The 23,718-nt window shown below is 32.6% G+C and overlaps 2 protein-coding genes across 6 annotated transcripts; both read right to left on the bottom strand.

The window, feature by feature from the left end:
• Window positions 1-335: 335 nt before the first annotated feature.
• Window positions 336-14,853, bottom strand: LOC128184534 (monocarboxylate transporter 10-like). Of its 5 annotated transcripts, XM_052854065.1 has the most exons (8): window positions 14,576-14,852; window positions 13,262-13,358; window positions 11,060-11,351; window positions 5,815-6,422; window positions 3,015-3,381; window positions 2,409-2,515; window positions 1,865-1,946; window positions 336-1,480 (listed from the first exon to the last, which is right to left on the bottom strand). In XM_052854065.1, exons 3-8 carry the CDS (start codon window positions 11,334-11,336, stop codon window positions 1,239-1,241), a joined length of 1,683 nt encoding a protein of 560 aa, XP_052710025.1. In that variant the 5' UTR covers window positions 11,337-11,351; window positions 13,262-13,358; window positions 14,576-14,852; the 3' UTR covers window positions 336-1,238. The 5 variants fall into 5 exon arrangements, with proteins under 5 accessions (XP_052710025.1, XP_052710028.1, XP_052710029.1 ...); XM_052854068.1 differs by lacking the exon at window positions 13,262-13,358 and having other exon boundaries at window positions 14,576-14,853; XM_052854069.1 differs by lacking the exons at window positions 13,262-13,358; window positions 14,576-14,852 and adding an exon at window positions 11,780-11,949.
• A 6,912-nt stretch (window positions 14,854-21,765) lies between these two features.
• LOC128185790 (factor in the germline alpha-like) lies at window positions 21,766-23,455 on the bottom strand. The gene has a single exon (XM_052855452.1). It carries the CDS (start codon window positions 23,393-23,395, stop codon window positions 22,889-22,891), a length of 507 nt encoding a protein of 168 aa, XP_052711412.1. The 5' UTR covers window positions 23,396-23,455; the 3' UTR covers window positions 21,766-22,888.
• Between the last annotated feature and the right edge of the window lie 263 nt (window positions 23,456-23,718).

Here is a 23,718-nt window from a genome sequence, read left to right as displayed (position 1 = left end):
AGTGTAGAAGGGTGAAAATTACACGGAAATAGCTCTGTATACAACATATTTGGTTTACTTAATGGCAATTTATCATGTCTAATGCATTCTATGTAATAAAAACAAAATAAGTTTAATTAAAAACACCATTGTGTAATCATTGCTACCGTCAGAGCTAACATCGGATTAAAGATAAATCATTATAACAACCGATAATTTATTATGCCTACATCATTTACGCATTTTGAGGTAAACTTTATACTTATGTTGGGCATTTTTGCTTGACGAAGTGTTCATATAAGGTGGTTAAAAATATTGATTGCTCTCATTTAAAAAAAACAAAGTTAACAAAAGGAGCCTGTTCAAACTTTTTTATTCTACATAAAGTATTGAAATAACAATCTAAAAAATACTGTATCATGCCAAAATATTTTTTTATAGATTTTCATGCATGTAATTATGTCATAAAGACGTTTTTCAGATAATTTTACGGGGGCCCTGGTAAAACTCATTACGTTTAAAATAGTATGATTTATTTGGGTTAAGAAATCTCAAACAATTATACTACAAAATTCATAAAATTTAGCTTACATCTCGGAGAGAGAGAGAGAGAGAGAGAGAGAGAAGTATGTCTTTCCTTCTGCCAACCGTTACAAAATAGATCACTTAAATTCATTTCTATTTCATAGTTTACACCATAGACATACATATTTCCTAATTTTCAAAGATTCAAAAAACATGTAAGCAACACAATATGCAAAAGCTCACTAGGCTTCTCAAACAACCGGTTTACTGTATAATACTAACTCTATATTCTGCAGCAATACAACATTAAAAATATAGATTTCTCACATGCCAGAACACCGTCGTTCGTTGTGAGGTATGTATACATATGTAACAATTCATATAAAAACAATTTAATTACATACGTGTTTCTCATACTAAACATGAAGTAAAATCGTTATAAAATATAAACACCCATGTTTTTATTTTATTTTTTTTCCATCCTTTTCCTTTAAAAAGTATATTGATCACAATAGATAAAACATCCAACAACCTCACCAACACAAATATACCATTGATATCTACGTCAATCCTGAGTCATTTGGTAGACTTAAACATGCCTCAAAGATGGTAAGTCGATATCAATCCAACATGCCACAACCAACCACTGGCCTTAAAGCTGATAAAATGTCCAACAAATAGAAACAAACACCAAAAATCACGCCCTCTTTTCTTTCAGCATCAACTTTTTCCTATCAGCTGACGTTTACCTTATCCAGAAGAGAGTCTGAGTCTTTTTCTGATTGTTCATCTTCGTTGGAACTCTTGGAGGCACTTCTCAATCTGTGTTTGATGTCGTTGTTTTGTGAGTCTAGGAGCTTGCCATCTTCCTGGTCGGCAGGGTCTAGCAGTTCTACGATACGGACCACTTCTAGCTCAGAGGTAGTTCCCGGATGTCCATTGATACCATTCTGCTGATTCAGTTGGTTTAATTGCGCTAAGAAATATGAAACATATCAGGTTAGTACTGCAATTGTAGTAGATTTAATGGAGTCATTATATAACCGAATAATTTTCTGTTACTTTTTTATTAACAAATACCAAATTTCTTATCATAAAATAAGAAAACTTGTTCTTTTCAATGAAGTTAACTATGAATATACAAACTTATGAAAAAGAGGATGCAAGTAAGATTAACACGCAAATAATGAACTAAATATAACTCTTGTATTTTAATAAAATTTAATATAACTCTTGTAATCACAAATCATAGAGCTAAATGTCACAAAGGAACTCTTCATTCAGGTATGCTAAGTAATCAGTTTATGCTTGTTTCTGGGGGGGGGGGGGGGTTTAATCAAAATAGAATGTTTGCATTTACCTGATCTGCTTGAACTAGCAAGGTGCACATCCAACATGGAGATAGACGCAAATGTCTGAGTTTCTGTTACAGCGGGATAACTCTAAAATATCAACAAAATTATGTCCTGTGAATTAACAGATCTTAATAAAACATGTGTATTTATATCAACTTTAATTCAAACAAAATAGGGAAGTTTCTTTTAAATTAGTACAAGTACATCGTAACTCAATAGGTACGAATGTAAGAATGTAATACCAATATTTTCTATCAATAATGTTAAATTACGAGTATAAAGAAGTGAACTTCAACGCCTCTGTTTTAAGATTTGTATATTAAGTGTTCATTTATTCTAAAAAGATGGCATGAAACGATGTAAGTCATAGATAAAAAAAAAAACGTATCTGATGGTTTCTAATTCAACGGTTTCAATTATCTAAGTACAATCTAAAATAAAAATTGAACCCCGTTTTTTCATGAACCATTTTTATATAGGGTATTTGTATACTGTAGATGTAAGTATATGATATTTGCTGTCTCTTTTGCAGCAGAAAAGACCCCTGACCTGTTTGACTCTGGGAATAAAGCACATGACAATAGCACCAAGGATAGGAGGAACACCGGCGGCCACGAACGCCACTTCATAGGAATGGAGCTTGTCGTAGAGCAACCCTAAAACAACAATTCATTAGATCTGTAAATATCTTTTAATGCCATGGTTAAGTAGTTGATTTACATAATTCACAAACAAATCAGCAATTTAGTTTTCTATTATAATTAATAGTTTTATCTAGAACTCTTGTCATTTTTTGACGCTGGTTTAAGTCATAATTTAATATTTAATCTGGAAATCGTGTTCATATGAGTGTATATTCCTAAATATTTTCTAGTTTTAATTTTTGATGACGATATTTTTTATGTTTCATATGTACATTTCTTTGAAGATTGAATTCCTCATATGATTCCATCATTCGACTGGGATTATTTTTTTCAATTTTAAATACTTATATATTTGTATTGTAACAAAGAAAAAGCAAACATTGTACTGTTAAAAAATAAAAAAAATCTAAAATGCTTCTTCATGTGATGGTTTTGTTATTATTTTGGTTTATTTGGTCTTCATTTTTTTTAAAATACTTTTAATTTCAAAAGACAAAAACAGAAAACAAACCTGCAATTGGGGGCCCCACCGTCAAGGGCAAAGAGAATCCCCCCAGCATAAACCCAATGGCTTGGGATGCCTCCATGGGGCCTACGATGTCAAAGGCAATAGGACCTAACAAACAGACAAAAACTCCATCGCAGATCCCCAAAATCAGGCAAATAGCAATTAGTCCTTCAAAACTTGCCGAAAATGGAATGCATGCTGTTACTATGCCCATCACCACAAACGCGCATTGTTGCATGTAGACTCGGTTGACGAACTGGAAGTCCGCAATTTTTCCAAACACTAACCGTCCAACACCCGAAGTTACTTGCATGCAAGTGATGAGAATAAATGCATTCGAACCAGGAAAGACATCTTGCGAATGCTTTACCTGAATACAAAGAAATGCTTTGTTTATAGTTATCTGGTTAGGAAAAAGAAAGGTTAACAAAACCATCTACATATTATTCAAAGCAAGATACTGTGGTTTTATTAATATTCGTTGAATACCAATTTTCGTGGATTTGGTTGTTAAGTTGATCCATGAAATTAAAAGTTCATTGAAATGCAATTTCTATCAACATTTTGTATTGATAGGGTCATTGGCCACGAATTTACGTATCCTTGAAACTGTGATTTTCACTTTATTCACGAAATTTGATACCCTTGAATATTAACGAAACCACAGTAATTAACTCATTTAAAGATATATGTGTATCATGAAAACTTGACAACTATGTGGATATACATACATGTATGTACTTCATAATAAAAGACTTTGAATTGATTAGAAACTTTACCATTGTGTGGAAGATGGATGTAATTGTTGTAAATATTTTATTATAAAAAATTTTACATACTGTTAATTCTATTTTTACCATCATTTGGGTGCGAATACAAAACGTATGATAGGACACACAAGTAACTGAATAATAAAATTATCTAGGCTTGTGTGGGGTTTTTTCCATGAAATCAAGCTTGGTTTGTCTTTAATAGTAATTTACTGATAATAATATACATATACATGCTGTTAAATTATAGGACAAGTTAAGTTTATCCTTGTCTGTTAACTAGAATGGAATTTACCCTTGTAATCTTCAAAGGATTGACCGATAAAAAGTCTAATAAAAAATCGGGCAAGGACCATGACCCAAAATGTACGTTTATAAATACCAACTAAATATTCTAAATTGTTTTCGAGATAAGTTTACTATAACTCAAAACATACGTTAATACCAAATGAATATACTAAATTGTTTTTTAGTTCAGTTTATCTGCAGACCAAAATATTTATATACAGATATTCAACACAACAACTTATTTTATTTATTAAGTGTCCTTCATGATAAAATTTAGTTTCTTATATAAAACATACAACATGACAATGACGACTACATGAATGTAGTCATGTTTATTTTATTTGTTAAAAATTAACATGATAAACAGAATATACAACATGACTATAAAAATACCGTGTTTTTTTTTAATTAACTTGATAAACAAATGAGATATACAACATGACTATTATAGTCATGTTGAATAACATGAAACATACAGCCATAACTTTAATCATGTTGTATATTTTAATTATTCAATAAATTATATCAGAAAGGACAATAGCGCTTCGTTCTGCACCAATGGCGCCTAACGATTAATCCTGCTACGTGACTTGTAACACTAAGAACAAAATATCATTTGTCCTTATAAGGTAAAGGCGAAATAATTGTTAGAGATAAAAGCTAAAAATCTGTGGTCCAGATAAACTCTTGGTATGTAATGAACTTTGTATATTCTAAAATTTAACTCGCACATGAAGGGCTCATCACGTACTAAACCTGAACGGGTTATATGTGGTTTACCAAACTTAACGCCAACGTATGAAAACATGGCGGGGGCGGTCTATTTGATTGATTTTTGTTTTGGGGGTTTTTTCTCTCTCTTTTTTTTTTTGGGGGGGGGGGGTTGTTGGTTTTGTTCGTGTGGTTTTATTTATATTTTCTTTATTTTTTTTTTTTGTTCATATTTTTTTGGGGTGTTTTTTAATATTACAGTGCAAATTACTTAACGTCATTCAGGTGTGTTCAATTACTAACAAATGTCACATTAAATTGGTTTCTAGGTCTATCATTGATACTTTCTATATATCATAAGCCATTTTACTTACACGTTAAATTAGCCGTATATTAATTTCCACAAAATTTTGACACGAGGAATTTTAAAGGGCTCGCGGTCCCGATATCTTTATTGGACAAACCTGAGCAAACTTCGATCACCTTTGTGGACCTCTAAGATAATTGTTATCATAATTTGTTTATAATTGGTTTGATAGTCAATAAATCATGTATATACCGGTATCTAGAGAGGAGTTCCGCCAGCGTTGGAGGTACATGTTATCTTTATATGAATGCGGGCTCTACACATCAAGTTAACCACGTCTGAACAGAACTATTAAAAATTTTGTATTTTAACATGAAGGAGAGGGTCCTCGCATTGAATTTCTCTTTTCTCTTTCTTCAAATTTTTTCATTGTTTTTATTTTATTTTTTTCTTATGAAAATGTAACGATTATTGAAAACCCGCTTCTTAAAATTCTGTCATTGCAACTTCAGATTATCATTTGATTGTCACCAAAAATCAGGTAAAAAATTGCTTTGTCTGAAAAAATAAAATTACATGAAAGTTAGATCTTGTCGAAGTTGAACAGCGACACAAAAGAAACTCCTAATAATGTTTTAGTGATGTTGAAGATGAACATTTTTCTTTTGGCAAATTGCATTACAAGAAAAGTAAATTTTTCCCCCAAAAAAGGGTTAAATATACTTACTAAGTGTACAAATGGAACAAAATACCCAAACAACGACGTGGAAAGCCCCAGGAACCAGAATAGGTAGGCCCGGTTCTTAAAGAGTCCCACGTTAAGGTATTTCTTGGTCCAAGAGCAGCAATCGTCAAAATGTTCAACAATGCTCTCTTTGGACAAAGCCAAGTCGGGAATGTTATTTTCTCTGTGAAAAAGAGGCTTCCAAGTTAGAGTGCCAAACAACAACATACAATACATTCCTCCCAGAATCAAAAACGTATACTTAATGCCGAGCGCTTCCAGAATAATTGGCAGAACGATGGACAGAATGATGGTGTACATGGAACTTCCAAAGGCAACAATACCGTTCACAATGCCCATGTGCCTTTTGAAGTAGTGTCCAAGAATGACTAGAGATGGGGAGTACACGAATCCGCCGCCGATTCCCAATAATATGCCATAGGTAAGGTATAGGAGTTCCAGCTTTGTGATGAAAGCACTAGATATGAGTCCCACGGCGCCTAAGGCGGCGCCGAAAAACGCCGTCGGCCTGATGCCGATTCGGTCGCTGCTTATGCTGGCGAAGATGCAGATCAAGAAGGTGATGCCAGTGCAGACTGACCCTACCCATGCTGTAAAAAAACGCGAAAAATTATTAACATTACATGTATCTTAATTTTAAAACACAAGAGACTATAAGACCTGCCATATTGCATTATCATTCTGTATTTCAAAAGAGAAATAATCGTCTTAATTTACAATGTTATTACATACAAATGCATATGTACATGTAATAACAGAATGACTCTAACAATACTTTACAAGTCACGAACACTACGGTCATCAAAAAATAGTCAAAATGTTCGTAAAGTTAGATATTGTAGAATTTTTATACAAATTCTCCGAAATAAGAATTGAGAAAATGTCTTGATTTTTTTTTCCAGCGAATATTAAATTTTGATTAATATACATGTAAGACGGGTTGTTTTTTTTTTCTTTCATTTAAGAATACGTAGGAAAAGTTAATAAATACATGTAGTTGAACAGAAAGCATGTCCGTGCCTTGTACAAATATAATTACGTTCTCTCCTGAATAGTTTATAATGCGACTTTGTAACAGGCACTTTTGGTCTTAAGGGTTAGATACAGTAGTTTTGCCACTTAAGTTTATAAATTAGTGGCCTGATTAAAACTCGTGACACACTTGTTTTGGTCTCGATCGACAATAACATTGAAATTAATACTTCATCAACTTTTGTTTATTGTTCGTCCATTATAAAAAAAAATCTGTTTATCTATACTAAGATTACATTTTTTTTATTTGATGAACTGCATATTACTGCCATTTTTCATGATTACATACATTGTATCAGGTCCATTGGTGTCTCGGTGCGTACATTTTCATGTGTATATGCTTTTCTTGATATAATATTTATCTGCTATTCGCTGACCTGTGTAATAATCTGATTTTATTTGCTGGGCGTGTAAAATACAAATTGTTTGCTATGATGACAACTTTTTACAAAAATGTCACCACCTCCCGCTTCGAGTTGCTAATAATGTGTATTTGTTATTGACAAATTGCGTGTAATGTGTGTGTATTGAACCTGTTAATCGCATCAAACGCTTCTCGCCTCGTGTTGACATAACACTGACATCGACATATCTTATTTCGTCAAGGAGTTTAGATTGTCCCTAGGTTATGGGGAAGATTAGTGTCAAAGATCTAGATGAGGAGGCGTTGTGGTGGTATAAGTGGAACGTGGGGCGGGGGGGGGGGGGGGGGTTGAGGGTTGGCGCTCAACAGATATGTTTTTAGATTTGATTTTTTTTTTCATTGATGCATTGAACTCAATATTTTGTCAATTTTCTATAATGTATTTGTATACTAACGCATTTCACTCAATGATTGTGATTCGGGGTTAGAATTGTAATAATGTGTGAGAAGAAACTTATTAAGATTTAACCATTCACAGACACTCATTTACATGCAATATGTCACCTACATGTACGTGTAACTACAGAATATATCGATCTGTGGTACATGAAGTTGACCTTGAACTTGCAACTACAGCACCCCCCCCCCCCCCCCCCCCCCGACGTACCATAAATGTTCATGCATGTACTCCAAAATATTCAGACAGCATTCTACTCTCAATCAAATTAATTATATCTTAATATATGAAGTTTGGTGGACACGTTAATTCACCACCAACCCACCCCCTCACCCCAATCAAACTCCCGCCCATCAAACTCGAAAAAACGCCTACACGATCTTGGGGGTTATGGTGGGTGTGTAAAACATAATTATACTAGACTTGACTTTTTCCGTAGATGCAATATTCATTTAGTAAAAACCTTGATCAAACATGAATTCAGGAGCGGATCCAAAAAGATTAATATATATTCACCTGCACATTTTTTTTAATTTAACGGAGGCCTGTATTTAAATAGGTCATCAGCACTTTGCCCAGGTGTATTTATACAGGTATGCAAAGTCAGTCTCATGATATAACAGATAACATTCAGGGTCGGGTATCCTTGGCCCCTCGTATACTGCGACTTGCTAGCTACGCACTGCACAGATTTACAATAAACAATAAATTCTTGCTTAGATGGTGATGCATGGTATATCATTCTGTTCTTGACACCCTCCTGTTTTCTCACGGTCGTGAATGTATGTATATATACGACTTAATAATGTAGCCAAGGCAGTTATCATATGCAGAGGGAGATTCGCTGGGTAGAGTTATTTTTGCAATGAGCTTGTCATAAATTACGTTAGTTCGAAAATTGAAAAAGGGGATACTGTAAATTCAATTCGATTGCTCTTAAGTGACAATGTATATCATAGAGAAGGGTGATTCGAGTAGTATTTGTTGATGATGATGCATACACTGTACACGTATGTCAGCTGATTTCAGCATGTTGTAAATTAGTCACATTGTCACATGCCACGGATACAGTGCAGCTGTAACGATGGAGATTGCTTGAATTGCGCAGCTTTATTCTACAACAAAAATTATAGTCAACAAAACATTCATCGCATTACAGGCCCGCTGATAAATAAATGCTGCCAAATATTGAAAATAACCATAGCTCAGTGTGTGAAACTAAGTTTATCTAGTAGTCAATTTTTTTTATTATGGGCGGGGGGGGGGGGGGGGGTACCATGTTTATTTTACAGGCTTAAAACTGGTGATTGATCAAAGTAAAAATTTAAGAGGGAAAATTCACTGAAATGAAAATGAAGACTGGTTAAAAGTCAGTGGATTGCCCAATCAGCAAAATACAAAAAGCTCCGGTATGAACGGGTCAAACGAGTACTATACTCTTTTATCAAACAAAACTTCAATACCGGCGCTGAACTAAACCCTAACCCCTCCCCCACCTCCTCACCTACTTAAAAGTATGAAATTGATCAGCATAAAAACAACGTGATATTTAAATAAAATTCGAACTTTTTACATTGTATGAAACGAAAACGAGTCCCGGACCATTGGAGTTCAAGCGGTGAAAACGTGCACATCTATAAATTTTGCTCATTCAAAGCAATACTTTAATTTCGGGTACATATATGTATTGTATGCGCATGTGTACCGCAGTGGCCTCTAGCTTATCGGTCATTGTTCTTCGAAATTAATCAAGGTGTTTTAAATACGGTGTTAAATTCACTAGGTGAACCCATGTCCTTGTTCAATATTAGGAGAAACATTGACAGTTTTTAGGTACATTTCATGCGTTGTTTAAAAAGGAAATGAAATGTACTTGAAGAAAAAAGAACTACTACTCCAAAAAAAGCGTTGCCTAAAGAGTCACCTCTGAAAATCTTTCATTTTAAGAGAATAATTAGTTACTTGGTTTCACGTGCACCTGCGCTTGGTTATTGCTTTACATATTGCATAAAAAACATAAACATATCATGCAGACTCGCATGTCTGTTAAATTTTGTGTTTAGCACACAAAAAAGTTATAAACTTTTACTGCTTTAATAACAATTGGCATAAATTAGCAGTAAAACATCAAACCTTCATAAAAATCGGTAAACAACAAGAGAAAATCTGCCGAAAAAAATAGAAAGGTTGTATATCTCTGTGGACATGAATAATTAACTTGGCACAAAAATTCATTATATATTCACAAACCAAACGAAACATATCCAACCTGTACTAAGATTAAAGGGTTCTAGAGCCTGTTTACCTCAAGATAAAACAAAAAGGGCTTAGATTTATTAGACCAATGACTTGTATTTTTGCATATTTATATTTTTCAGGTGATCGGATTTTGAATTTAACAGTAAATTATCCAAAATAAAACTTAAAGCTATTCAGAGATGCATGTCTGAAGTTATATAGACCTGTGTATATATAACTTGGGAGATACATGAAATATACCTTACAATTCAACTAAAAGTGGAGTCATCAGCATGCAGCAATGGGATATTTTGTCATGGAAATAACAGATGCAGTCTGTTTATTATGTAGAATAATTACAGCATTACCTTTCCAGTAATTTTCCACTTAGAGAACAGAGTTTGCAGAATTGAAAGTTCTTAAGACAAAGTCCGCCTATGTATTGGTTTAAGCAGGATAAAGTTCAAGGACATTCACCCAAAAAAATTAGATCAAGTGCTAGTCCATGTACACAAACAGAAATGTGTGTTACATGTCATTACAATAATTATTGTAATAGTGCATTACATGTAATATATTTTATTCTACATGGCAGTATATTCATTTAATAATTACATTTATTTGTTGTGACCTTGACAATTAACATGTCTTGAATAGCATCATAAAGTTCGTTCTCTCTCTCTCTCTCTCTCTCTCTCTATCTCTCTCTTTCTCTCTCTCTCTCTCTCTCTCTCTCTCTCTCTCTCTCTCTCTCTCTCTCTGAATCAAAAATATGCCTACTCACTAGCAAGTGAAGATGTCCATTGACAAGAACAGTCCTTAACCTTAATGAGTATTGATGTATTTATACAAAATAACTTTACAAAGAGGAAACAAAGATGATGTAGTACCTAGTGTCATTTTTATGTAGAGGAAGTATGTGTATTTTTGATATACAATAACAAAATCAAGGAAGTTGAATGAAAACATGAACAATCATACTATGTGGACATCAGTTGTTGTAATTTACAGTATTTGTCATATTAATGTCAGTGTTTAGTTATAACTATTGACATAATTATGTACATGTACTTTTGTTATTTTGCCTTTAGAAACCACCTTTAAAAATCCAAAGCAAAAAAATTGTTCATACTTACATGTCTTGAAAGAAATATCTGGGTCTCCGTGTGCATATTCCTTAATAAGGTACACATATATTATGCCAAACGTATTGAGGATGCTGAAAGCTGTCCCATTTGTTAAAAGCGATGTAATGCACACCACCCAGCCCCATCCCCCATCAGGAGGGACAAATTCCTCCTCCTGGGGACCTTTCCTGGCCGGTCGGCTAGTGTCTACATTACTTCCAAATCTTGGGGTGTATTCTATCTCAATATTTGGTATGTCCACTTTCTTTTTTTCATCCTTGGCCATTTTAAAGTGTTAAACCTATAACAAGAAAAGAAAAAAAGATAATAAACAATACACTATGCATGATTTCAAAAAAAAAATTACCTCTTTTGTACAATATATTTACAAGGTAAACATCTGTTTTCCATCAGGAAGTTTTTTGTTTTATAAATAAATGTATAAATAAAATAAAGAATTAAATCTAGTTAACTCAATAAAAAATTGTACAACAGTACTGCAAAATACACACTTAAATTCATACCCATGGACTAATAGCAACAACCTAAATAACAAAAATAAGACTGACATTTAATATCCTGGTTGATGAAAAAAAAAAAGTATGAAGAAAAAAAAACCATTTGATGAAAATTGAAAATACATGTGTATACATATGAACCTGTGATAAAGAAAAAAAAAGCATACAGCAGTAACACCTCAATGAGCTCGCAATGAAAGAGATAGCATACTTCTGAGCACGACCTGTTGTATACGAGCAAACTGACGTTTTAAGTCTGTCGCTATATTCCCCGTCTGTACAAACAGTAGAGATACTGAGTGACACTTCTGTGTCAAGTATCCATCCACACACTATATACATACTCCATCAGATAACTGAATAGTTCAAAACAAATATTCAAATATCTGAGAGGTATGTGCTACATGTAGTAGTCATGTACAATAAGCTATAGTACTAAAGTATTTTACATGTATGCATGCAAGTGACATGTATTGCTGGTACAATGTGCATGTTTTTTTTCTTTCATAGAGCATTTGTGTGTAGGATGTACGTTTTTATATTTTTTATTAGCTCTCCTTATTAATAAAAAGTTAAAATTTGAATCATATGACTATGAGTTGTCAAACTTAAAATCATATAAAAGTAGATAATGCTTATTTATATAATGTTTTTTGGGTTTTCTGGCCCCGCCATCACCAACTTTCCCCAAGTCAATACTCAGCCTCAAATCTGAGATTTGACCTCAATGCACTTTTCTTTAAAGGATTTGAGTTGAGGAATGAGTTGAGGGATTTGAAAATTTTGGTGACGGTGGAGCCAGATCTTTAGGCATAAATGATAACATTGCAAGACAGAAACATACTAATAAGTTTACCATTAACAATTTTTAAATATTCAACCTACAATAAAAAATTTGCATATTGACCATATTAACAGTCTAATAACTTTTAAATAATTTAGATTTTGAAATTTAATTGCTCGTTATTAGGTATCGATCGGTATATATTACATACATGTAATAGAAATGCATGTGCATTTTGCAACATGTTATTGCTGAGCCTTGCATGACTATATACACCATCATTGACATTCTGTGTGAGTGCTTGGGGGGGGGGGGGGGGGAGGCAGGTTAGAGGGGTAATCGAGTCATTCAGCAAACATATAAATATTAATTAATCCATCAACTAATACATGTAATAAACTATGTAAATTTAAGAAAATTGAATTGTTAAGCCCCCCCCCCCCCCCCCCACCAGGCCCTTCAAGATCAGGATATGCAAAATGTTACATCAACTCAATCTTTATAAATACAATTAGTCAGTCAATATATATATATATATATATATATACATGTAGTCAATGAGTTGCACATGTACCATATTGTATTTTACTTTTAGAATCTAGCTACGGTACAGTGAATTAATTACGCACATGAATGGAACATGAACAATAAGTTTGAAATTTCTTTCTTCTTTTAATGGATTCATGAACAATATGACAGTTTAAAATTTCTTTCAAAAAATGTTGTCTCTTAATGGATTAATGTGATCATTGCAATAAAAAAAATGACACAAAACAGCTGAAAATAAATAGCAGGTTGTGTATTCTTTCCTAGCTGCAGCATCCTTAATTCATGTAATTGGAATACCCTGATTGATAACAACAAAGAAAACATTTTATTGTTTAAAAAATATTACTAGTTAAACCATACCTTAAAAAGTGCTGTGCATCTAATCCATTTTCTTCAGTGCTAGCGACCTAACCAGTGTTTACCTTTCATTGCATTGCAATCAGCTGTTCTCCAATTTCTATGCAAAAAAGGGGGTAATTTAAATGGACAGAGATATAAATACACCTTCATGCAATGCGGCTACGTAAAGCTATGGAGGGAATTTTACAGGCATTATTTATAGAACCTGAACTAGATACCTATAGGTATTCTAAATGCCATTGAAGAATAGAATTTTTCTGCTCCAATTTGTAAATTTATCTTGATGATTTCACATAATCACAGTAAATATTACTCCATGGTGTTTATGAAAAGGAGGAAATTGAATACCTGTTTATACTGATCCTATATCAGATCCTTTGTCAAAAGATGGTATTTAATGCAGCATTTAAATTCTGTCTGATACTGCTACGATAAAAGTTTCTTAGGGAATTTTTTTAGTGGAATGCATATGATACTCATATTTTTTAAAAAAAATTATATTTAGTCATCATCTTAATTACTCTAATATGAACAACTAATTTTTATTTTATCTTTGATAGTATTATAAAAAATTATATATTTAAGGAGTGTCTGCATGGTCATTCATATTATGGGTTATCTTTAAATACAAAAAGAGGCCATTTAAATGTATCAAAAATATATATATATTTTAAATTTTTCTGCTGTTTTAAGTTGATTCATCATTTTTTTCTATTAATAACATGATTAATCACACGAATCACATAAATATATGTCTTTTTTTTTGGGGGGGGGGGGGGGGGGGGGGGGATGGCGATCCCTTCTAGCTTATTTTCATTGTTTAGTGGTGTTGTGAAGATCTGTTTTATTTACTGCAATTTCAGTCCCCCCCCCCCCCCACAAACCCACCCACCTTCCTCCTTTTTCTTTTTTACGTAGGGTTAGTTTTTAATTTGGTCTATATCATTTTGCTATACATGTACATGTAATTATAAACTATTTTCAATATTTATAGATAAATACAAGATAAAGCTTTATATCCGATTGCATTTCCTGATTACCTAGCTAAGCATTGTCAGGGACGTATACTGTTAGTATAATACGTCCCTGGCTTTGTACAATGTCAGGAAAAAAGGCATTTCCTCATAGGTTATTTAAGGACACTATTCACGGTTATGCTGCATGATCTCTTTTACTATGTAGAGCTTTAAATGTATACAAAAACTTAATCTATCGTCTGCTAGACTAATTGCGTATCTACTTGTAAAAAAACAAAATTGCCAACATAAATTTTCAAAATTGACAATATCACACTCATATTCCATACAGACATACCTTAATTATATCAGCGAAGTCTATATATCACCAGCATGCATATATTCTGCCGATGGAGAATAAAAAAAAATTCAATAACCGCCGATCAGCTGATTGGCGTATATCGTTTGTAGACAAATGTACATAGCACAGTCACATAGATCGAATGAATGAACTTCTTCTGCGCTGTTTACAATAAATCCGATCTGAACACGTGATTTCTGTTTTTGAGCGTAAATATTTGGCCCCCAAATGATCTCTCAGCATCTATTGACCTACTTTTAGTGTCTGTTTTGGTTGCCGATGGTTGACGCAGATTAGAACCCCGATCCCGACGTATTTATAATTGATCAAAGTACAGTGGAATTCAACTGCGTAGGGGTAAAAGAAGTCTTATTAGACGCAATGCAATAACAAAATTGATTTACAAGCAATATTGTCTTATCATCCCTTACTACAGGAAATAATATTAAAGTAAAACCGCGGAAAAGTTAAAAGTCCTCCAAGATCTTGCAGGGTTACTGAAGCTAATTATATGACTGAGAAATAACACCGTTAGACATCAGACCCACTCGATCCGTCAGCAAAAAAAAACAAACAAACAAACAAAAAAAAAAAACGAACCCCTTTGATAATTTGATTATAAGTTCATATGAATAGAGAGTACCTCACCAATGATTAGCGGGATGGAACATATGACTTTATTGTACATTGTACATGTAAATGAATATTTTATCAATGTTGATTAATTTAAAGTAAAATCCTTTTTTTTTTAATCAAAGCAAGAAAAATGCAATAAGGAGTGTAATTCTATCATTCATATGCAATTCTCTTAGTTTATTTTAAACAATATTTATTTAGTAATTAACGTCAAACATATTCCAATTTATAACAGTAAATTTACGAGATTGAAAAACAATCCAAACGGCTTATGTTGATCTCGCTCTCGTAGTTTCAGTAAGATTCATGGTTATTATTTGATATTTATTTGATTTGTATTTTTGTAGATGATGAATTCATAAGATATGCTGTTATATGTTTTAAAATGGAATAAAGCCGCAAACATTTCGTCCAAACGTTTGAAATTCATATTAATGGGGGATTAATTGTTTTTGACCTATCTTAAAATACATAAAATATACCTCACGTTAACGTGAATTAAGAAATTTAGTATTGAAAAACTTGATTGACAATGATTATGTCGCCATTTTACCTACATGTATGTGACATACATGTAGGTAAAATGGCGACATAATCAATTTAGATGTATATAGTTAACTACTTGACGTTGTATTAAAAATAAGATCTTTACATTTTTAAAATATGCTAACAATGAATTAAACATGCCAAAACCTACAATAATTATAATGTTGTAAATAAACGGGGGTCTGTAACACTCGTATGAATTATTTTTTTTGTTTTTAAAATTAACATCATATCATGCGTCCTTTTTCTGGTGAATGATTCAGTTAAAGCAAAGTAAACATAGTCCTATGCTATGAATAGTTGAAAAATGGGGGAAATTGAAATAAACCAATATTTTTGTAAGAATACGAATACATTGTATACTAGTACATGTATTTACAAATACATGACGTTTGAAAACTTAAAGTTGCTTGTTTAAATTCTCACGGTGTATAATTATAATGAGACTGTCATAGACTGTTAGTGTTCAATCTTATTTTTTTTTCTTTCTTAATCCACAATTCCTTTATTTTCAATTTTTAAAAAGAGATATTTATAAACATTAAGCAATCACAGTTAATAGTAGGATGATCAATTAACTGATAGTGTGGAATGAAAAAAAAAATTAATAATGTAAAAGTGTGTGAAACTTGTAAAGTACGTAGACCTGATTATGAAAATAAAAATCGACATCAGAACATCAAATATTATTCATTTCAATACAAAGAACTTCTTTAATTTATTTGTCATATGCATTCCTCCCAAAGGGATGATTCATATTTAGATCGGATTCAGGAAATTAAAGAAGCAGTTTTCTCGCTTGGAGTGAATGCTGGGAGTAAACTTGCGTGAATCTGTACATGTATATATACTACATCATAAATTATATATATATATATATATATATATATATATATATATATATATATATATATATTATATATATATATATATCATAATTGTTAATCAATCTAGCTTATATAATTTATAATTTATATAATGTCATAGTAGTGTTAATTCCAGAGGCGGATCCAGCAATTTGGAAAAAGGGGAGGGGGGTTTCCAATTGATGAAAATCAATACGTGCAAAATTCATTACGTGTCAATAAACAAGGACTTTTTGAAAGTTTTCCGTGCGTAAATTTAATAAACATTTATCTAGTCACTATCTATTTTACATCTATTTCAACATCAGAGTGCACTGCATTTAATATTGAGCGTTTTGCTGTTTTGGTTTAGAAGAACGTGCGTCTATGCTTAATAGAAAAGAAACACTAAAAAACAAAAAATAATTCGGATTAATTACGACAAGTTATTATAAAAATGGCTTTTTTTGGTAATTTTTTATGTCTTTGATGTTTAAATTCTGAACTATTTATCGATTTTGATTTCTATTGATTGCCTCCTTAAATAAAGGTCTAAATGGTCGGATTTGACAAAAGAATGGGGATAATTTATCTGCTGAATATATGGTACATGTGTAATACAATGATATAAGCACTTCTGTGATGGGTGCGCTACATGATCCGGTAGTAGTACAGATGCGATCATACATGTATTTAGGAAAGTTTTGAAAAGTTCTGCATTTTCATAATGGTTTACACACACACACACACACATATATATATATATATATATATATATATATATATATATATATATATATATATATATATATATATATATATATATATATATATATATATATATATCCCCGAGTACCCCCCCAAAAAATGGGTCCTTGTAACAACAATCACATATGTATATGGGTTCCAGAGGTCGTGAGTTCAAGCCCCGGCCGGGGCGGAGGTGGAGCTCCAAAAAGCTCCAAAAACTTTACTTCCACAAATTAAATTCTTCGCTACCAACATTTTTTACCCTCCAAATCACGAAATTCAATGTGACTCCTCATTTCCTTATTTTCATATCAATTTTCTACTTACTTCCAAAAAAGTGGGGGGCCAACTCCATTATAATTCATTTCTTTATATGTAGATTTTCAAAAATTTGCTGCTGCAAGAAAAAGGGGGGGGGGGGCAGGCCCCCCTCCCCCCCCCCCCCCGACCCCCCCCCCCCCCCCCCCCGATGCTATGTGCCTGTTATGTATATAGAGGATATCTATATTGTGTGATTTTATATTTGCTTTATCCAACGAGTTGAAATGGTGTATATATTCGCGAGGCCTGCCGAGCGAATATAACCATTTCAACGAGTTGGATAAAGCAAAAATAAAATCACACAATATAGATGTTCTTTTCATCTCATACAATTTGATTTATATTATGAAGCCTTTGAGACAGTCCCTTATGTGACCCGAATTGGTTTTTTTCTTCAAAGATTATACACGATGATGCAACGTTGTGTTATGCGGCTATTTTGACCTTGCGCAATACAATTTAGTACGTCATTCCTGAGATAAATCTAACTGTTTTAAGGAAGGAGTCTTCTCGTTATCAAACATATTTCTTATAATAAGAAATTCATGAAATTTTGACACAGTCAAACGGATCATATTACCATATGATTCTATCAGTTTTATCAAATTTGACCTTTTCGTTTTTGCATAAAGGTCAGGTCAAGGTCACTACCTTTTTCCTCAATGTAAAGGATGATAGAAATAAGTGTGGATCTTTGTAGTTCTGAAGACATTTGTTTAAGATTTGAATATTCTATTCTTCAATGAAATGATAGAATATCAGAATGTCTATCAGCTTATACTACTTAATCGGAATAAATATTTATATTAAAATTGATATTGCTTAGCCCGCATTTCCTCTAATTTTCTTAAATTTTGAAGAAATTTTTATTATTTTTTTATGCTTCAAATAATAAAATATTTATGATTTTTATGTAAAATGAAGACTTTATAAAAAGATATAAATTGACAGAAAAGCTAATATATTGACCGTTTTATAAGAGAGAAAAACTGATTTTAGTGATTTTTTCACAAAAATCAGTGTATAGAATGGGCGCTTTAAAAAGTCTATAAAATGTAGTTTGATAGGCAAATCATATTTTAAAAACATATTCTGAAACCCAAGTATCATATCATTAGTTTACATTAGTGAAAAAAATCCAACATTAATGTTATTGTTTTTAAAATGCTATTTCAGACCCATTAATCTGCAGCAATTCTGAATTGCGCAACATGTGATATTTTCCTACGCCAATATTACGCCAAAAATATAGTCCCTGTTAGATTGTAAACTTTGATTACTTTTTCTATGCCAAGTTGTATGATGATAAAAATGAAAGAAAAATATTCTATTTTAATTTCCTTTCATCTTGATTTAATGAACAATTAATCAATTTACGTTTGACAAGTCGAAAACCAGAAAAGACTCCTTCCTTAATGTAAAGTTTCACTGAAATAAACCTTAAAATAATTTTTTAGCTCTAGATAATTTTTCTTAGAGCTTATTCACTTGATTAAATGGAAATTCCGATTAGAAGACTTGAATAATCAGTTTTGTTGACATACACAAAGTTGCGAATGCTCGTTAGGCTAGTTTGAATTGACTCGAACGAGGAACAGTTGTTGATGCATGATGTTTAATAAAACAAACACTAGGCTAGCCTTATGATTCAAAATTGAAAATAGTGAATAAGGATGCTTACTGGTGGTGGAATTAAAGTCTCATGAAACATTATTTCGGTAAGTTCTTGTATATAGGCCTAAACACAACCAGAGCGCTCTGTTTCCCTCGAGTCGTCAGGATGAACTTCTTGATAGTAAACGTAATTTATAGTTTTATAAACTTCACAAAGCAAATTGAAAGTTGGAAGTGGGCTAAATTTATCAAAAATCTTGACAAACAAGAACAAAGGATCTTGTGGTTACAGTTATGAATAACTTTGCAAAAAAGGTGTGGGGGGCTACCCCCCCCCCCCCCACACACCTCACAATAGGCCCCCGGTTCCGACGCCTGTGCTACGCAGTTATGTGTTTTCCTTCATATTTGTAATTTAAAACTTTGACAAAATCAATTTTATATCAATTTTTGTAGTAGATATAGTTATGTTGAAAGTACTAGCAAATCTTCGAAAATAGGTCGTTGAAGCGAGGGGTTGTGTCAAAAGTAGTTCCGACCGGAAGTATTTGATATAGCATCACCCGTGTGTTATAGCAAAGGTTTATCACACGGGTAATATACACCACACGTATGAGATAAATCTTTATCATTCACTATGGGCAGGTATATGTCAATTTGAGAGTTATTGCAATGTTTGTGCTTATTATATGTATATATCTATGCAATGTGTATCATCCCGATCCTCTCAAATTGTCGTTTAACTGCATTCCACCTGTATCTCAAACGACCGTGCAGTGAGCAACCAGAGCGCTAGTTTCCCTTCGTCATCCCCAGTGGTTAGAGCGGTGGCCGCTCACTGCTAGGAGAATGGGTTCCAGAGGTCGTGAGTTCAAGCCCCGGCCGGGGCGGAGGTGGAGCTCCAAAAAGGTGAATTTCTCTGTGCTTTATATATATATATATATATATATATATATATATATATATATATATATATATATATATATATATATATATATAATATATATATATATATATATTTATTTAAGGAATGAATTCAATATTTATTAGTTTTATACGATATAAAATTGTTTGGGGCAGTTTACGCTTTATAAACCACGAAGCGATTTATACAAAAGCGTTTACTGTTTCAAACCATTTTATATCGTATAAAACTAATAAATATTGAATCCATTGCTTATAATTTCATTTTTTTACTCTTCATTGTCAATAAAAACGGTCATTTCACGTAAAAGTGTACAAAATTCAAACGTAACGTCAGGCGTATTGATACGTTTTTGACGTTAGTCTTACTATGACGTAGGCAACATTCTTTATACGATATAAAATAATTTTTTAGCCAGTCAGAAAGCGCGTTACAACCAGAATTAAATTTTATATATATATATAAAGTCGGCCGTTTTAATTAAATGTAATTTGTCTCTCATTCTCATTAAAGAAATTATCACATTGGCTACAGTGACTCTCAGTTGTGATAAACAATGTATTAATTTTCCGCAAACAAAAATGCGTAAGTACAATGCAATTATATCATGAAAACACAAAATATGACGCAATGAAACAATTATTATCATAGTCACATTGAGTAATGTTTTTGGGAGTTGATTTTAATCAACTCTCCTATGCACTTACTCGAGCAAAGCGAAAGAGAAACAGTGTTTGGACCTAAGCACAAGCACAAATCAATTATACCGCTGACAACACTTAGTTCTTGAAAATAATAGATAAACTCGATGGTATGTATTCTGAAGCATTGTTTTTCAAGAAAACTTATTCATAAATACCATGAAAATAGTAAGATTTTAAATTGTACAAACAGTTTAGATATTTTTTAAAGTCGTATGTATTCCTACGCTAGAGTTCAATGTAGTCTCGTTCAACCAGACGCTTGGCTGTCTCCGTTAATATCCGACAAAACAGAGTCTCTCTTGCTTGTCGGAAATAAACTGAGACAGTCGATCGTTTGGTTGAACAAGATAAGAGTTCAATCTTGCCTGGATCCATACAATTTCTCAGAAATATTTCGATTACTGATACTACTTGTCATGCAAAATCACATATCGTTGATTTTTAATAAATGATAATCGATAAAATCAGCTCCCGTCAGTACTTGAGTACTTTGATTAATTTTTGTTTTAACGTACATTCTCAAAATCCACACGAAGACAAGTAGAAAGAGAAAATACATCGCTATGTATTGTGAAAGAATCGTGTATATTGTTATATGATGTATATAGGCACGAAATTTTATCTAAATATAATTTTTCTACAAGTATATAAGGAATTGAAACAAATCGACTAAATTTTAGAGAATTCCTTCAGGATATATAACCTTGCGAAAATTATTTTGATGTAGTATATTAATATAAAACATCTACTAGTAGTTTCTTGCCAGATAAAAAAACCCCAAAAGTTTTCACTTATTCAATATACATTATAAATGTTGTAATGTATATTTTATGAATTAAGATGGTTGGATGCATTGTTTTTGGTCATTTTTACACTTTGCATAAAAATATACGACAGAAATATTTCTTTATTGTGAATTTCGAAGAATTTGTCAAAATTTATTTGTTTCATTGATCAACAATTACCTATTACTAACTGCTAGATTTATAAACTCTGCATAACAGCTCAGGAAAAATAATATTCAAAAGTAAATGTGTTAAAATATTGTACACCAGAAATGTAATTTATCAATGTCCAAAAGTTAATATATATAATATAAATTTGAAATCATGCATGTATAATGTTACAATTGTATAAAGTGACATAGGTCAAAGGGACCGGGTGCAAATTACGATTATTTGGCATACACATTGTATAATATAAATGTCATGCACAATGTCACTATTTAAATAAAAAATTACTTACTTGCTTACATTTTTAGACTAATATATATGATTCACCTATAATGAAGAGCTATTTATAAGTACATTGTATATAAGAAAATGTTTGAATTTAAAAGATAACACATTTAGGGTTTTTTCAGTAAATTATAGTTTATGACCCAAAATATCATATTCCAATTTTAAGGTAGATCTGAGCGTTCATAATACTCTCAACAGTTGCAAAGTACAATGAAAGGTCTTTGTAGGAAAATTTTGATTTTTCAAATTGTTCAAAGTTTCATTTCAAGTATTTTAAATGTTTGATTTTAAACCATTTACTCCTTTTCCACCAATACTTCGTACTATCTCGAAAGTATCTATTAATAAACAAGTATACATGACTTTATCATCTATAGATTATGAATTATTCACAATCATTCTACATCTTTAAGAAACATATGTAATTTTTTTCTGCAATGTTTATACACAATATACATCAAATCTAAATAAATATTTGTCCCACAATGTAAAATACATCCCATTTATTCATTAACATTCAAATGCCTCGTTCAACATACATTGTAAAATATAGCGTCCACTCTATATTTTTATTGTCTATTCAGCTCGTAAACCAATAGGTACTGCTATGTAATTTTGGACGGTTCCCGGAAACAAACAAGCCGAAGAGCACTGTTATAAAACTATTAAAGCTCGACGTGCTGATTCGTTTTTGAAATTATCACATTTACAAGGTACAGAACCCCCTTTCACATATGGGCGAAAATTTGGTATAGTTCCTGCTGCGTGCACAAACTTTCCTTGTCGTCGACAAAACTACACTCTGGCGCTGTCTTATAGTCCAGTACCGCAGCAGCAGGGGTTGGTAGGGGGTATGGAGCTTCCTTTTCACAGTCCCGATTCGTCGGTAGCGGTTCTCGAGGGGCACACTGGGGAGATGCTTTTGCAGCCATGACAATGTCTTTCAGATCGGAATCCACCGGGCCATCCTCTTTTAACACATCCATGAGATGTTTTATATACAAAGTTGACTTCTGTAGAATTTCTAGCTTGCCCATTTTCTTACTCGTCCATTCAACCGGCAGCTTGCTTTTCAGTTCTCGGATGAACACGTTGATATTCTGTACCCGTTTTCTTTCTCGGGAGTTACGCTTGAAGTTGTGAGCACCATCACAAGGCGTCGACGTCATCCTCTCCACATCAGCGACCGATAACGTCTGCGGCATCTTGAGGTTTGCGAACTTGTATTTATACATGTATAAACGACCGAAATAAAGAATAATAATAATGTTAACTGTTATTATCAAAGACGATTTGGAAACATCATTATATACTTATCAACCGTTTTATAAGGCTAGCGCGTGCTCAGATCAAAGAAGAAAAATTTCGAATTTTTAACCGTTGTAGGGTATAAATAGCCTGATTATCACAAGAGAGAAAGAACGGTTATGTGAGTGTAACTGGAATTAGCTACAGTTAGTACCCAAATTGAGAGATAAATACTTAATTTTTCCACGGACCACGCGACACTCGCAAGATCGTCGTCAAAGGTGTGAATAACAATGGCGCTCTCTTTCTA

Source organism: Crassostrea angulata, chromosome 5 (assembly GCF_025612915.1).
Source record: "Crassostrea angulata isolate pt1a10 chromosome 5, ASM2561291v2, whole genome shotgun sequence".
Lineage (NCBI taxonomy): Eukaryota > Metazoa > Mollusca > Bivalvia > Ostreida > Ostreidae > Magallana > Magallana angulata.
Note: the sequence above shows the minus strand (reverse complement) of the source record. Positions and strands in the feature narration are given on the sequence as shown.